Source organism: Zosterops lateralis (assembly GCF_965231275.1).
Source record: "Zosterops lateralis genome assembly, chromosome: 6".
Lineage (NCBI taxonomy): Eukaryota > Metazoa > Chordata > Aves > Passeriformes > Zosteropidae > Zosterops > Zosterops lateralis.
Window position 1 is genome coordinate 36,307,537 of NC_139761.1, and position 17,075 is coordinate 36,324,611.

The 17,075-nt window shown below is 34.3% G+C and overlaps 1 protein-coding gene across 4 annotated transcripts in view; it reads left to right on the forward strand.

Moving 5' to 3' along the window:
- Window positions 1–17,075, forward strand: part of UBR1 (ubiquitin protein ligase E3 component n-recognin 1) — a 56,583-nt gene that overhangs the window by 13,379 nt on the left and 26,129 nt on the right. For 3 of the 4 annotated variants that reach the window (XM_083863042.1, XM_083863043.1, XM_083863040.1), the window contains exons 3-23: window positions 300–378; window positions 1,718–1,828; window positions 3,140–3,270; window positions 4,129–4,270; window positions 4,794–4,856; window positions 5,158–5,281; window positions 7,015–7,122; window positions 7,574–7,662; window positions 8,462–8,560; window positions 9,227–9,384; window positions 10,028–10,127; window positions 10,418–10,546; window positions 10,759–10,939; window positions 11,826–11,887; window positions 12,100–12,210; window positions 13,128–13,193; window positions 13,303–13,404; window positions 14,011–14,074; window positions 14,483–14,607; window positions 15,548–15,600; window positions 16,575–16,677. In XM_083863042.1, the coding sequence (XP_083719168.1) occupies window positions 300–378; window positions 1,718–1,828; window positions 3,140–3,270; window positions 4,129–4,270; window positions 4,794–4,856; window positions 5,158–5,281; window positions 7,015–7,122; window positions 7,574–7,662; window positions 8,462–8,560; window positions 9,227–9,384; window positions 10,028–10,127; window positions 10,418–10,546; window positions 10,759–10,939; window positions 11,826–11,887; window positions 12,100–12,210; window positions 13,128–13,193; window positions 13,303–13,404; window positions 14,011–14,074; window positions 14,483–14,607; window positions 15,548–15,600; window positions 16,575–16,677 (2,200 nt within the window). The remainder of the gene's footprint in view (window positions 1–299; window positions 379–1,717; window positions 1,829–3,139; window positions 3,271–4,128; window positions 4,271–4,793; window positions 4,857–5,157; window positions 5,282–7,014; window positions 7,123–7,573; window positions 7,663–8,461; window positions 8,561–9,226; window positions 9,385–10,027; window positions 10,128–10,417; window positions 10,547–10,758; window positions 10,940–11,825; window positions 11,888–12,099; window positions 12,211–13,127; window positions 13,194–13,302; window positions 13,405–14,010; window positions 14,075–14,482; window positions 14,608–15,547; window positions 15,601–16,574; window positions 16,678–17,075) is intronic. The other variant, XM_083863041.1, reaches the window with a different exon arrangement.

Sequence of the window (17,075 nt, forward strand, 5' to 3'; positions counted from 1 at the left end):
TAGTTTTCCTAGCTACTTATTCTTAGCAAAACCAGAAAAAGTTTTGCTAAGCAAGTTTTGACAGTGGAAATTGGGCATGTTTTTGAAAGAATTTGATATAACAGATTTGAATACATTGTTCAAACTTAACAAGACTGGTTACTTCATGTCACAGAAAAATGATGGAAGTCAATGTTTTTATAATTTGAATCTGTTGTTAATTTCAATTTTTCTTTTTTTTCAGAGCAACATATTCTTTTGTGTATGAAAGTTTCAGGTGTTTGTTTTAGAAAGTTTTCCACTTACCATTTCTGTTGCAGAGACTGTGCTGTTGATCCAACCTGTGTGCTCTGTATTGACTGCTTCCAGAACAGCATTCACAAGAACCACCGGTACAAGGTAGGAAAATCCATTTAAGAAATCATACTTGTAGCTTTGGAGAAGTTATTTTGAGGCTATAATAAACTGCATAAAAACCATTAGTAATTTTATTATTTAAAAAAACAAATTCTGGGATTTATGAATTACTTAATCTCTCTCTTTTGTGTTTCTAGCTATGTAAAGCTTCCCCTAAGAACAAACAAAAGAGAAAGGAGTGTTTATTTATGCATACAGTGTTATTCTCTTTGGCAATTTCATGGAAGTGTAGATCAGAGCAAAGAGCTGTGAATGAAAACTTAGGACAGTTGTGTCTTAAGTCCCAGTCAATTCTGTTGGGATATAAGTAAGGTGAAAACCCAGGGAAAACAGACAGTAATGATTAGAGAGCATTTTGGAACCACAACTGGGCTGAGAAGCTGTTGTCATTTCCCTGGTTTACAGTAAATTCTTTAGGCAGAACATCAGTTATGGAAATAGGTACTCAGGTGGGAGCAGATTTGTAGCATTTTCATCTAAAGAATACAGGATTTGCTCTTTATAGATTCATAGAATAATTTATGTTGGAAGGGACCTCAGGAGGTCACCTAGTCCAACCTCCTGCTCAAAGCATGTCTAATTAGATCAGGTTACTTTAAAATGTTTCAGGAAAATAACAGATTTTTTAATATCTTTTTATTGGGTCAGAGTTATTTTAGAATTATTTTGAGATTGGGGAGAATTATTTCAAGATTGGAGGAAGCTAAGAATAATTGTTTTTGCCTGAGTTTTGTCTGAACTTTTTGTCAAGATGGAGGGTCAGAATTTGTACTCTTCTGAAAGTGCAATGCAAAGTTAAAGTTATAAAAATGTCTTTAGGTGGTGATCATGTAATCTTTTCTTTGGTTAAAAGTAGAGGTACTACTGAATGTCTATTTATATGCATTTTTTAAAAAAATATTATTTTCTAACTTGGTGAAGTAATTTTAAAGAAGGCATTGAACAGGTTTGCTATAATTTTGTGAATAAACCCAGAAATATTTTGCCATTTATGAAACAATCATCAGTCACGGGCTTTTTCACTTACTTTCAAGTTAAATTTATTCAGGACTTGCATACCTTTCTGTAGCAGCAACTCTATTTCCTTCTTTATTTTCTGCTCAAAAAGTTTATTTTTTTATCCCCCCTTCTCTTCTAGTAAGTTTTTTTTAATCTAAAAAAAGAAAAGAAAGTTGTGGTAAGTCACTGCATTGCTTATGCAGTGACTCTTCTATTTTTAAGTAGGTGTTTATATTTGTGTTTGATTTAAATAATGTACACTGCTATTTTCTTCTTGCTTTTCATGGGCATATTTCATGACTGAAATACATGGTTTTTCCAGATGCATAGCTCCACTGGCGGTGGATTTTGTGACTGTGGGGATACAGAGGCGTGGAAAGCTGGGCCACTGTGTGCTAAACATGAGCCTGGGGCATCAAGTTCTCCAAAAGAAGTAAGAATATTGCTTAAAGTGAAATTAATAAATATTTTAAATGTTGCCTTCTTATCTTAAAAAGTGCTTATTCCTGTATACGAATGTATATGTATTGTATAACTCATGTAACAGGTTCAGTCAAGTTGAATCAGGATTTCCTTGGTCAAGGTGTTTAGGATCAAATATATAAACTAGACATCCTTGGAGGTTTTTTTTTACTTTTTGTTTGGAGACAGTTTCATCTACCTGTCTCGTGCACTTGAGTCTTTCATTTGGAATTAAAATTGCAGTCTCTTGTTCTTTTCTTTGCTAAACATATTACTCAGTTCTTATTTACAAATTGGTTTCCCAGCACTTAGAAAATGTTTAGAAGTTTGATTTTAATATTTTGTCCTTTCTATATTACTGCATTACTGAATAATTGCATTTGTCAGTTACTTCTGATGTGTGATCTGTCACTATGACTAAAAAAAAATTCTGTGCCTTGAAACTAGCCTCTTATGCTAGAATGTCTCATGGTTATTGTAGCTCATAAAGGAGCGTATTAACAAGAAATATGCCATTGTACAAAGAATTCTTGAAGAGAATGTAGGCAAATCAGCTGCTTCAGGTAAAATTTGGGGTTTTTTTAGAGTCCTTTGTTCTGAGATAATCAGGATAAAAAACCTCAGCATTTGTCATTGCAAGCAGACCCCTGATCCCTGATGGCTTTGTAGTAAATGTACTGTTATTTATGTTCTGGTCAAAAAGTCAAATGGAAAAGGAATAAAAAGCACTGGTCTTACAGAAAAATGAGACAAAGTTTTCCTTCACTTTTTCATCCCTCTTTTTGAAGAGAGTTAATGGATTTTAGAGATAAAAATGGTTGAAGCTGCACTAAGGAGTAATTTTTTTACCACTTGGAGCTTGTTACTTTATCTGCACTGCAAACTTTTTATATCTATGGGAATGCATAAAGCTGTTTAACAGCTGTTTTTGAATGCAAGATTAAAAAAAAAAGTGAAGCTAACACATTTGGTTAGGCCTTTCATAGTCTAGTCCTAGATCAAACATGGGTGCATAAAGAAAGGTATAGGAAACTGTTGGAATACTACTGAGAGTCTTTGGGATGAAGTAACTTTGAAAAGAAGAAATTAGGTGAGGTTAATTTGCTTGAAAATCATGAAAAGGATAATTTCCTGATTATTGTAGAAGTATGTACATATGATTTACAGTATATGTATACATATTACAGTATCATTTCCAATTACAGTAATAAGGTACTCTACCAACCCCCTTTTAATTTTTTCTGGGTTCTTTTCCATATTAATATTATCTCATGTTTTACAGAACTCTGAATGTCAGTTGAATGAAGAAATTATGGAGCATTCTAAGAGAGTGTTTCTGTCTGTGATAAAATACATTGTAGATATGCTTATCTGGGAGGAAGAGAAAGAACTGCCTGTGGAGCTCACCATTAGGTAGGGAGTATTTCCATATTTCTTTTCAATACATTAGCAACTTGGATTATAATTTTGCCTGGGATATTCTCATATTCATGCAGACATTAGTGCTGAAATCCCTTGTAAACATCACTGTCATATGTTTGCCCTAGAGTTATGTAGAGAAAATATGTTGATACTTCCTGGGAAAAGTAGTGTGTGACTGTCCTCCATCAATCACAGGAGTGCAGAACTGACCTGGCAGATTTTCCACAGTGCTTGAGAGAAAGATGTGGACAAACCTTTTAGTGAGGTCTGTTGCAGCAGGAGAAGGGCTAATGGTTTGAAACTCAAGGAGGATAGATTTAGAATAAATACAAGAAGGAATTTTTTACAATGACGGCAGTGGAACACTGGAACTGGTTTCCCAGAGGGTTGGTTAATGCACCATTCCTGGAGACATTCAAAGTCAGGTTGGATGGGGCTCTGAGCAACTTGATCTAGTTGAAGATGCCCCTGCTCCTCCCAGGAGGGCTGGACTAGATGGACTTTAAAGGTCCCTTCCAACTCAAACTATTCCATCATTCTATGAAAATGGAAAAAGGCTGTGTATCACATTACAAAACAAATGGGTTCATTAAACAGCAGAGAAAGGAAATTAAAAGAGAATATCAAATAACTTTGAAACTTCTCTTTTGTACATGATACATAATTTCTATGGCTTTTTCTGACATAGATGAGGGGTGAGGGGGGTGTCATTAGCATGAAGAATATGCTTGATTTACTTGAATAACTTTTTAAATTGTATTTGACAGTCTTTTTGAGCTATCAATTAAGATGTATTTGATCGGACAGTATTTAGAATTTTATTTGTATGATATGTTACCTTTTTCCCAGCAGAGAGAAGGTAGACAGCTACTACTGTGTCCTCTTCAATGATGAACACCATTCTTACGATCAAGTCATCTACAGCCTGCAGAGGGCACTTGGCTGTGAACTTGGTGAAGCCCAGTTGCACACGACTGCCATAGATAAAGAGGTCAGTTCATTTGGGATATCAGAGTCACCTTCTAATCATTAGGAGTTATTACTACTGTCACTTGATTACAGAATCTTTGTTTCTGGTTGCTGGAGCTTGAGGAGAAAAAGTCACACGGCTGAGCAGCTCTTAGTCAACACTTGTTTCTCAGGTGTGGAGAACTTGTTTAGGAAGTACATATCTCTGGTTATACTCTGCTATTTCATGTCCTTCGTGGCAGGAGGAAAGTTCATATGGTTTGTATTTAAAATATTCTGCAGAAATCTTTCTCATCTGTTTTAATGTATACATGAATTTTCCTTATTTAGTAATAAGATACCCAGACTGTATGTAGTTGTTGTGTTGTTAATTTGGATAACATTTTTCCTAAAGACAATTGTGTTAATTCTGATTTGCTTCTAGATGTTTAATAGCACTGAGAGTGATGTTGGGCCCTGTTTTTCTATTATGTATAAAAAACAAGCAGACTTGTGATGTTTTGGATTTGCTTTTTGGGTCTCATACTTGATATTTTCTTAAACAGGGTCGTAGAGCTGTTAAAGCAGGACATTATGCCTCTTGTCAGGAAGCAAAAGAAGAAATTAAGGTAACTTCCTAAAGTATTTTTCACAAAAAAACCCCAACCCACACCAACCTAATTAGTATTAATACCAAGCATTTATTTGTCTGCTGTACAGTCTTTAGCTCAGTACTTCCATGCTTTTATAACTTACCTGTGAACTTTTTGGAATTGAATTTACACCACCACATTTGAGATAGATATCTTCAGAAATAAATCATCAAACTCTCTTAGTTGTTTTGCTTGGGAGGGATGGTGGGTAGTGAAAATAAATAATGAAATTACTGTTATTTTATTTTGTATGAACTAATATTTACCTGACTCCTAGAGGCATTCTGAAAATGTTTCTCAACGACCACTTCACGTGGAGGTTCTGCATGCTGATGTTATGGCACACCAGAAGTTTGCCTTGCGCCTTGGTTCTTGGCTGAACAAACTCATGAGCTATTCAAGTAAGCATTACTGGGTTCTGTTACAATAATGCCATGCCAGTATTTGAATGAATTAAGTAGTGTTATATATGATATTCCCTTAATTAAAATACTTTGATGTTCTTTCTAATTAGAAAATTAATAATGCAGTAGTATGGGTGCTGATATGTTAGTGACGTTATGAATAGCAGTACTTTTCTGTTTCTTCTTCTTGAAATAAATTTGTTTCCTTGATGGAGCACTATCTCAAAGTTTTATTATTCTCACTTTCAGCATCACACACTCAGTGTGTGACTCCTTTACTTAAAAGCTGCCCTCCTCAGTGCTGGTGGAAAGCCACAGAACATGTCTATCAGTGAAAACATACATCCACTGCATACATTAATTCCTGTTTCAAAATTAATAGATGTGATTCATTAGGAAATGTCAATAAAACTAGCAAATTAAAACATTAATCAAAATTTTTTTTCCAGTAGTGGAAAGTCTATTTCAAGCTTCCAGACATTGTTCTGGTGTTTGATGATGCTTACAGTTTTAAAGTTTGCTGAATCAATGTAGTTTTGATTTGTTATTGATTTTTTCATACCTGTGTCTTGCCACACTAAAGCCATTATAAAATTTCTCTACATAGTACAAATATGCATAGATAAAGCTCAACTCACTCATTACCCTTCTTCTTGACAGGTAAATCTGGTGATCTGCTTTAGCCCCTTTCTAAGCTTAGTTAATAGTGAATTTCTTCTCATTTCTTCTGAATGTTTGCTGATAATTCACTTGAAATACATAGATCAGAACTGATCAGAGCTGAACTTTTTTGTAATTCTTCACAGTGTTTTACAAGTTTTAGTGTTCTGTTCTTTTCAAGTTTATGTTTATTTTGCCAATGGTATTTTCTGGCTGTTCTGAATTCCTCAGACATTCTTTTAATCAGTACAAATTTTTGAGTGTGGATTATTTAAAGTTTCTAGTGAAACTTTGATTTTTATCCAGGTGAGTTAACAGATACTTTTGTTTTAGGAGAATCTTTAAGTACAAAGATTGAAGTCAAACATTCCTGTTCTTCTGGGTTATATGCACACAGGCTTTAATGAGCCTGATGATCCGTACTCAGCTGGAACTTCTTTTTGGTCTGGTGGTTCCTATTCTTTTCATGGGTTTGTTTCAAGCGATAGAACATGAATCAAGAACCATTTAATAATGGTAATTTCCAGGTTGTCAGGAATTTGATTCATGACTCTTCACTTTTCCTTTTCAAATTAGTATGCAAGGCCTCATTTTGGAACATTAAAAACCTATGGTTGATTGTGATATGTTCATCCCCAAAACTACTTCAAGTACTGTGTTTATGGATAGGTGCAAGAAAATATAAAAGAATTTCTGAAATTCTACAAAAGACTGACTTTCAAGGCCTGAGGCAGTGACCAGCAGAGATTTGCCTAACTCTGTGTGTTTCTGTGCAGACACAGGCTTCTTATGGATCTGCTTTGGAAAGGTGTCTAAATTATTTTTGTTTTAAAATACCTTTCTGCATCACAGAGTCTATTAAATTAAGTAGGCAAAAATAATAGGAAGAAATTAATAAGGCAAAGAGTTCGTGGGAGTATGTTCATTGAGAAAAAGAGTTAAAAGTAATTCTTACTTAAGTGCCTTTTTTCTTACTTTAAGTAACAGAATTCTGTAATTCTGATTTTCTTGTGTCATATATTTTAATTATTGAAACATTCTTGTACAAATGAGTAGTTTCATCCCTTCAGGTGACTTTCGCCAGATCTTTTGTCAAATATGTCTCAAAGAAGAAGCCGGATCTGAAAAGCCCTGCTTTATAAGCAGGTTGATGCTATGGGATGCAAGACTTCATAAAGGTTTGTGTATTCATGTTGCTTTAAAGTAAAGATTTGTCAAATTAATTTTTCATGAGTGTAATATATAGATAAATGAAGTGCTCTGCATGTAGAATTACATTTCTTCATGTTTTTTATATTGCAGTTTTTATACAGCCTTCGTTTTTACAGCTGATCTGATTTATATTTGGGATATAATTTGCCACCTCAATTTTTCCTGCTTTATGTATCTTGAAAAATCTTTTTACAAAATGCAGCCTGACACTGATGCTTACCCTGTGTTTTAAATACATACCAATAAATGTCAACTCCCTCCCAAATTAATGACTTTGTTCATATACTTCATAACCATTTAATGATTTTTTAATTATAGTTTAGTAATTGTTTCCTCCCTTCCCCCCCCTCCCTTCCCCCAAGAAAAAGCTGCATCTTTGTACAACAAAGTGACATGCATTGTATTGACTCTTTGCAGGGGCAAGGAAGGTTCTTCATGAACTTATCTTCAGTAGTTTTTTCATGGAAATGGAATACAAAAAGCTTTTTGCTGTTGAATTTGTGAAGGTAAATGGTTTGGTTTTTATGCTGTGGATTTGTACTAGCTTTCTGAAATTTTCCCCCAAACTGAAAATTGTTTCAATACAAATTAAAAATTTTAAAACTAGCCGAGCTTCAATAACTAGCTCAACCTTTATGGAGTGCAGTTAATTAATAGCTATGTCACTGGTTTGTTCCTTAGACTCATGTAGGGAGTTGATTGTTTGAATGCCATATTCTTAGTATTCTGTGCATCTTTTGAAATGCCAGATGAACTGCAAGTGAAATTGGTCTTTATTTTTGAAAATTAGTAATTAAGAAATATACAAAACTTAAGACAAAGTTTTTGTTTTAGGGTGAGACTTTTTAATTCTGATAAAGATGATTGATACTTCTTGGTTTTTTCTCTGCACTGGAACAAAGCAAACGAAGACTTTATGGTTTACAGACAGTCGTTGAGCAACTATCCATGCAGTTTATTCCACGGGGAAGACTTGTTTTATAAGAAGTTAATGCCTTTACTTTTTTTTCCTTCAGATACTTAATTTTTTTTCAGATATTTAATATTTTTTCAGGGGATTAGCAGTTGTAGGAGAAAAAAATGTTAGTTCCAATCTGGCAAATCAGTTAAATTTGTGCTTAACTTCAATATTAAGGCAGTGGGGGCCATACTGAATTGCTTTGGTGCATTGAGGATGTTGTGCTGTTTCTGTTGGAACTGTGTCTATTAGGTGGGAGAAATACATTGAGTTTTAATTCTTGTGAATAAAAAAGTGGACATTTTTATTAACTTTTTTTTAATGTCACCAATACTCTCTTTTTCTAGCATTACAAGGTGTTGCAAAAGGAATACATCAGTGATGATCATGACAGAGTTCTCTCTGTGACAGCACTCTCAGTTCAGATGTTCACTGTGCCTACTCTGGTATGTACAGCCTGGCTCTGCTAAGAGGTATAAAATAAGTTTGAGAATTGCTAGCAGTGCCACCTTTGCAGATTGTTGTATTTAGCCAGGAGTCTTTATGCATTGGTGAGTTGAATATGAATGATTTTGGGATTTGTTAAGGCCAATATGAAAGCAGGAGCTTCAGTTGATGTGAACATTCATTACAGAACATTGAGGGAATGCAAATGAGTGTGTTCCTGGCACATTGTACTCTGCATTAACTTTGTGTATTTATTTGCTGCTCACATTTACCTATGTAACTTTAAAAACAGGAGTAAAAAAACAAGGGGGTAAAAACCAGCTAAACAGCATCTTATGGGGATGAAATATGGGGAGGAAATATATCTATAAATTTTAAAGGGTATATGTTTCTTGATTGAAGTACTAATATAAAAATTCTCTTCTACATGATCTTTCTAGGAAAAAAACAGCAAATCAATCATATAGATGCTGTCAGAATTGAAATAGGAAGCTGATAGCAGTTATGTTCCTACACCATAAATGCTGTGGGAGATTTTTTGTCTTGGGCTCTTTGCAAATGCTTAAAACAATTTTTAATCAGAAGAATTGGATTCGAATGAAAAACACCTTAATGAAAACATTTAACAAAAATAGGAAGAAATAATTTTCACTTTGTTCCTGCAGGCCCGACATCTTATTGAAGAGCAAAATGTGATTACCACCATTACAGAGACACTGCTAGAAGTGCTTCCAGAGTACCTAGACAAAAACGATAAGTTCAATTTCCAAGGCTACAGTCAGGACAAACTGAACCGGGTATATGCAGTAATATACGACCTCAGGTAAGTGTAAGGTTGAGAAGATAGAGCAACTTTAAAATATTTGTAGTATGATGAGGTGTTTCAATTCAGAGTCTGATGATAAATCTACTTTAAAATCAAACCTAAACCCCCTCAAAATACACACATGAAATCTTAATGTTTTCTTTTTCAGTGAAAAAAATTTAAAAAATTTAAAATACCAAAATTACATTGCATAAAAACATTTCTTGATTTTCAATTATCTAATTGCATATCATATTTACATTAAATAAAATGTCTCTACTGTAAGACAGTATGGGAAATTTGTCTCCTATTTGCTGTTGTTCTGGGAAAGCTGTATAATCCTCATCTGCATAGGGTTTTCTATTTTTATCAGTACCTAATTGCTCTAATAAACTGAGTAATGTAAGACCAAACCACCCCAAATACCTTGGAATTAAAAAAAAAAAAATCTGTCAATTTCCAATGATGGAATCACACCAAGGTACTAGTAGTCCTAGTAGTTGGGGAAGTTTTCTGAGTACTTTAAGATGGGGAGGGTGATGTAATTTGATGATGTAATTGAAACAATTAATTAAATTAAAACAATTGAAGACAATTGTATTTCAAGAATGCTTGAAATACAAGCATAAGAGAAGTCTGATAATATTTCTTTTGGGGACAGGTATGTCTTAGTCAGCAAGCCTACAGTATGGACAGAGCGTCTGAGGGAGCGTTTTTTAGAAGGATTTGTTTCTTTCCTAAGGATTCTAACTTGCATGCAGGTACAAGACATTTAAATAATTTTTTTCTAATATTCTGTTGTAAATATATTGTAAATAGGTAAATATTGCAGCTCCTCTTTTCCCATAATATTACAGTGGATGTAAACATGCAATTACAATATTAAATCCTTCAAGTCCCTGTTTTGGATGGGTGAAGAATTCATGTTTATAGAAGTAACACTCATCAGATTTAGTTACATGTATTTTACTTTTTGATTGTGGAATTTTCTGTGGTGTTAAGCCTGTGATCTCTGATTTAGACAGCGTATTTTGTGGGATTTCCATTTCAGGGAATGGAGGAGATAAAAAGACAGATTGGTCAGCATATTGAGGTGGACCCTGACTGGGAAGCAGCTATTACCATACAGATGCAGCTCAAGAACATTCTTTTGATGTTCCAGGAGTGGTGTGCCTGTGATGTAAGTATATTGATTTTATGGAATACTTGCATGCATGCCTTTTGTGAATCTTCCTGAGAGCTTTTGAAATAGCAGCTTTTACAAATGCTCACTATTGTTCAGTATAGTTCTCTACAAAAAAATTGTTTGGAAAGAATCTGGGTGTGCCAAAGAGAGAAAGGAAGGACTGTATGATTTTTAAATATAACCTCTGCACGTATTTTAAATTCTAGGAAGAGCTTCTGCTCAGGTCCTACAGAGAATGTCATAAAGCTGTGATGAGGTGCAGCACAAATGGCCGCTCTCGGGAGAAGACAGTATTTCACTTATGTGGCCATACCCTGGAGAGCAGACCTTACAGAGTGTCTGCAGATCCTGTCAGCATACATTTGCCACTGTCTCGGACTCTTGCTGGTACGTGATGTGTTTTGATTGCTGTTTAAACTATGTTTGTCATCCATCTCTATTTCTTTACTCCTGAAAACTTTTGGATTAAATGCTTTGCAGATAGTTCTCTCTGACTTTCTGACATTCTCATGATCAGGAAGATGTGTTCTCCGTATGTCCACTAAGGAGTTTTTCTCAAAACAACATTTCCATAGAGATTGGAGGATGTCTTTTTAAATGGAAGAGAGAAGTCAGTTAAGAAGGAAAAAAATTCCTTTTAAATGAGATCCTTAGTTTTCACTTCTCTGAAGTGATTCTGGTTCTGTTTGTATCTGCTTTATCTAAATTAATGGCCATTATTGCTATACTCAAGTTTATTTTCCAGCCATATACATCTTAGGCCTGTTAAAATGGTCTTCCTAAAAGACATATGTTTACACAATGCCAGGACAGACTTCCTGGTAGAATACAATTGCTGCTTTCTGTAGAATACAAATGAAATCATAGGCTATTATGAAGCTGTAGATTCTTTGACATCATTTGATACCAAGATACCATCTGTTAACCCTTGTAGTCTTGAAATTCATTTACTACTGACCTATGATTTAAATGTGAAATTAAAAAATTGCTAGTATTATATAGCATCTCAATTTAGATGGTGTTCAGTCATTTATTCAGTGTAGATTTAATCATAAAATAATGGATTGTAAGACTATCCATAGTCTTTGCACCATGATAATGTGATAATGTCATAGATCTTCTATCTCAAAAAAGGAAAGTATGAAGTCTTTCCTAAACAAACATGGACTTCTTTTCTGTAATTTTCTGAATGATTTAGCTAACGTTTAGAAGGGTTTGGAGAACCTTCACTGATTTTGATTTATTTTCTGATTTTTCTTCCTTGCTTTTGTAGGTCTTCATGTACGATTAAGCAAGACTGGAGCCATTTCAAGATTGCACGAGTTTGTTTCTCCTGTAAGAGACTATTTTTTTTTCCCCAAATGCTTTTGTGAGTTATACTCTAGAAAGAAAAAAGCCTCAAGCTATATCTTCTAACCTTGATGGCACACATACAAGTGATTTTTCAGCTGTCAATATATTTTTGTTCATTAGGACTTAAACTTTTAAAACCACTCGCAGATTTATTCTGAGTTTTTGGGGGTTTTTTTCCCTTTTTTAAATTCTAGGAAGAATTTCAAGTGGAGCTGCTAGTGGAATATCCCTTGCGTTGTCTTGTCCTGGTTGCGCAGGTTGCTGCAGAGATGTGGAGAAGGAACGGGCTCTCCCTGATAAGCCAGGTACTCCCTGCAGTGTTCAGTGGTGAGCTGATCCTATTAGGGTTTGCAAGGGTTGCTCAGTAATGCTGCCAGGGCTTCATCCAGTGCACAGAGAGGTCATGGGGTCACTCCTACGGTAAATAGAAAAATTTCTAGGTGGAAATTTAGGTTATATGGTTTTATTTCTAGCTTCAACAATGGATTACCTCCCTGTCTTAGGTGGGCATTTTCATCTCCATTATGACTCTTTCTTACTCTCTGAAATAGTATTAATGTTGCTGATATCTAGTTGTAAGCTGCTTTCAGATCTCATAATCACTGCATAAGTACTTCTTAGTACTCTTCCTGTAACATAAAGTTAGAAGTTTCTCATGATGTATGGAAATTATTATATACAGAAGAAGCTATTATAGTCTCACACTAAACTTTTGTGAACTCTATAGCTAGACATACAAACATCTAATACTTGTGACTTCTATTGCAAGAGTAAAGGTAAAGGGAAGAGTCTGCCCTTGCATTTGACCCCTTTGGCTTCGCTTTGGGGTGTTTTTGTTGTGGTTTTTTTTTTTCTTGCTTTGATAGCAGAAATTCTCTGCTAACCTTGCACAGGACACCTTGATGAAATGGAAGCAAATCTTGGTAAATCCCTGCAGAATTGTCTTTCTGAGAACTAGGATAGGAGAAGGAGCATGTTTTGACTTAATTCAGTAGTAGCCATTGGAGTTACGACCTCTTGGAAGGGGGTGTGAAGTATGGGAACGACTTTCTAGATAGATAAAATTTTTCACTTCCATTAAAGTACATATTTATTTTGAAAGAAATAATGGACTTTCCTTTACTCAATAGAGATGTAGTACAGTTAGAAGAGCCTCAGAGATTAACTGATGAACATGGTAGTCCATTACTTTATAGGTCTGTTTTGTTTTCCTGTTTCTTAGGTATTCTATTATCAAGATGTTAAATGCAGAGAGGAAATGTATGATAAAGACATCATCATGCTCCAGGTATAATGTTCTGAATCGTTGCGTAGTTGTCATTTTTTAAAAATTCAGTTAATTTTGCAGGATTTTGAAATAGCAAGTGATGTTCATATTAATTTGGGTTTTTTGATAGATAGGTGCATCTCTTATGGATCCAAATCAGTTTCTCCTGCTGATACTGCAGAGGTATGAGCTTGCTGATGCTTTCAAAAAAATCAAACCCACCAAAGATCAGGTAAGTAGCGAATTTTTGTGCTGTTTAATTTGTCAGCTTTGAATATATGAAGCATCAAAAAGAAAAACTAGCTACTGTTGATAACTGCATTTTTAAGGCCACACTAGAGGTCAGTAAACACAGGATCTGGTGGTTAGGTAAATATTTTGTATCTGGAATTTGCAGTGGCTTCCTCAAAATTAGCAAGTAGATTTTACCCCTTTTAGACCTTTATTTCGTAGGACATCTAAAAAAATCCGCATAAACTACTTCACTATATCATTTCTATGTCTCTTAAGCTGTGTTACGTGCTTTTATTTTAGTTGGAAGTTTCTTGGGTTGTTATACTACTTATGGCTTGAGCTTTGCTATAACCCTTCATTTGGGGTATTTTTTTAGCTGTTGTTTCTTTTCTTGCATATGAATCTTGTACTTAAGTTGCTGTATAATATCTCTTCTACCAGAGCAGGCACTTTTTCTAGCTTGTTAGAATGGAAATTTCTTCCTAGAGTACAATGGTTCAGCAAAGTAGTAGATAGGAAGGTTGGGCTCAATGTTATTTGATGGATGAATTTCTTCTGCACTTTTGTTTTTGGTTTTTTAAACTGATTTTTCTCATTCTTGCAGGATTTGATTAAGCAGTATAATGTTTTAATAGAAGAGATGCTACAGATTCTCATTTATGTTGTGGGTAAGTTTAATTTCTCTGTTGTAGTAATGGATTATTGCTTTGACAGAGCAGGCTTGATGATTTTCTTTAACATAGATAGTATAGAGAGGATACTGGAGGGTGCCCCTTTTAAAAAGGTGATTCAATAACACAAGTATTTGTCATCTCGAAGCAATAGGAGTTGGACAGTAAAAAAAGCAGTTAGGTAAACGTCATGATTGGCATTAAAGTAGAATATGAAGAGTCCATCTTGACCCATTTTGTTAGGAAGCTGGGCCAAGAAACATTTTTATTCTCAGACATTTGGGACCAGCTTCTGACAAATGCAAGCTTACACAGTGAAACGTCCCTGCAATTATCATGGTGCAAAATTCAAATTGGCTTTATACCCATCATATTTGCCATTCTTCTTTTGGCTCACTCTGACAGGGGAAAGATATGTGCCTGGAATCAGTAATGTGACAAAAGAAGATGTAATAATGAGAGAAATCATCCATCTGTTATGTATTGAACCAATGGCTCACAGTGCAATTACCAAGTCCTTGCCTGAAAACGTGAGTCCTGCTTTATTTTCTTTTCTCCTTTATTTATTTTTTCTTGTTTAATGTCTTTCTTCTTTAGCTTTCATATCTTTATCTGGAAGCATTTCTAAAATAAAGCTTAAATGTTGATTTGAGAATTACAAAGTGGCATGACAAAGGGGCTTACACCCCTTACTGATGTAAAGGTAAATGTCATAGATTCAAGTATAGACTGATCGGAAATGACTCATATGAGAATTATGTTTTTTGATTAAGAGGTGATTTTTTTTTTTTTTTTTTTAAGAATATTCAGCTGTAGTTTTCCTAGATTCAAAAAGAAAAGTTGTGAAATTTTCTGGTTTGGCCCTGTAGAATGGTGGAGCTGGATTCCATTCTGCCCTGTGTACTATTGCTAAATTTATGCCTGCAATTGTGATCACTTAAACCTGTGCAGATCCATTCGAAGTCAAGTGTTGTACCTGTCTATTCAGAAACAATGATTTTCTTGCCATTCCATTACAGTTGTTGATGATTCGAGCAAAGTTGAAGGATGTGGATTAGATTTTATAGTCTGTGCAAGTGTTCAGGGCCAGCAATGAATGCAAAAACCCCTAAATTTTTGTTGTAAATGAAATAGCCTGAAATATTATCACATCCACGTTCACTGTTCTAAAATTTCTCAACCTCTTTTTTTCCCTTCATTAGGACTGGGTAAGCATTGGCCTGTTTCTAGAGATCAGCTCTGTTATTAATGAAGTTCTGCATTATTAAGTAGAAGTATTATGTATCTTTGATACTTCCTTGGAACTTGTCAATCATCAATATCTGCTTTCTGATTAATAGCATACAAAAGATAATAGTTCATGAATTAGGGAATTATCTAAATTTGTTTGTCTATTTTTGTTATACGTAGCGTAATACTGAAGATATTTGAATCGTTGTATGTTTATCCCAAAATAAATTTTTTTACCAGGAGAACAATGAAACCGGCTTGGAGAATGTAATTGATAAAGTGGCTACATTCAAGTAAGTCCTTAATGTTGCTTTATAAGTAGCTTGAATGTAAAATGAAATTTCTTAGATGATGTTTGGGTTAAACAAGCTGAACTACAGTCTCTGTTCAGCTAATATTTTGCTGTCTTGAAATAATAAATATATTTGCAAATATGCGTAGGAAGGAACAGCATGTGGAATATCCTACGCTGCTGCTGTTTCTCTCCCTTTCCTCAAATTCAGTTTGAGGACCTGCAGGAGTTCAGTAATCTCAAGTCCTAGTGGGAGAATCTTCAAAAGTTCATTTTTTTTTCAAAGATAGTTAGGAAAGTTAAGGAGTTATTGTACCTTTGACAATTACTATCTAGTAACAGTTTTAAGTGTTACTTAGTTGTTATTTTTCTGGAACTTTCCCTTTTTTCCCCTGTGAATTTGTTTTATATATAAATATATATGTGTGTGTTTGTGTGTCTGCAAATATAGAGCAATAAATTGTAGTTGAAAAAAAAGCAGTTCAAATGTCTGCTATTTTTGTGAGGAAAATGTGTTATTTTAGTTATTTTAGTACACCTTATTTTAAATTTCACGTGACTTGCTTGTTCATGTTTAATTAAGAACTGTAGGTGTACCTAGGAATTTTACTTTGGGAATTACATAAAAAATTCAAAAAAATCTCACCGACTGGAAAGCAGCAAGTATTACTTGTTTTATACTTTGGGTAAAGAAAGATTGAGTTTTGTGGAATAACATCCAATGTCTGAAATTATAAGCCATTCAGTTAAAAAGAATTTTCAGAGGCTATATGGTGTACTTTAGATGGTATAGACTAGAAATATTTTGCTGCTGAATTGCTTATTCCTTTTAATCTTGTCTTGAAAATTTAAGACTCATAACTCTCTGCTCTTAAGAAGTTACTAACTATTACACGTCCTGCTTCTTTAGAAAACAAATTGTGTTTGTTTGCATTCAAAGATTAATCTATATATCATGAAATATTTCTCTGTAAGGAAACCAGGTGTCTCTGGCCATGGAGTTTATGAACTGAAAGATGAATGTTTGAAGGAATTCAATATGTTCTTCTATCACTACACTAAGACCCAGCATAGCAAGGTAAGCAGTGTAAAAAGGTGTTAAAAAAAGGGTACATACTTACCAATGTTTAAAGAATATGGCTGAACTAATGCAATCTAAAGAACTTGATTCAGTAAAGAATATATGCAGCTACCTTCAAAACTAAAGTTCTATGAAGTTAAGATTTTCAATACAAATTTACATGGTATGGTTTGGATTAGTGTTCCCTTTGTGACAACTTGTGTATTAACTCTTTTCACTCTCTGCTGAGAACAAAATGTGGTAAGAATTATCTTTGCACTGGGAAACTCCACACTTTGTTTTTGTAACTCTTACTGAGGAAGCAAGTATGTCCAATTATTTGTCTTTACTACAAATTTAAATGTAAAATATAATTTTGTTAAACAAGTTTCAGACAAAATTGTAGTACACAGCCA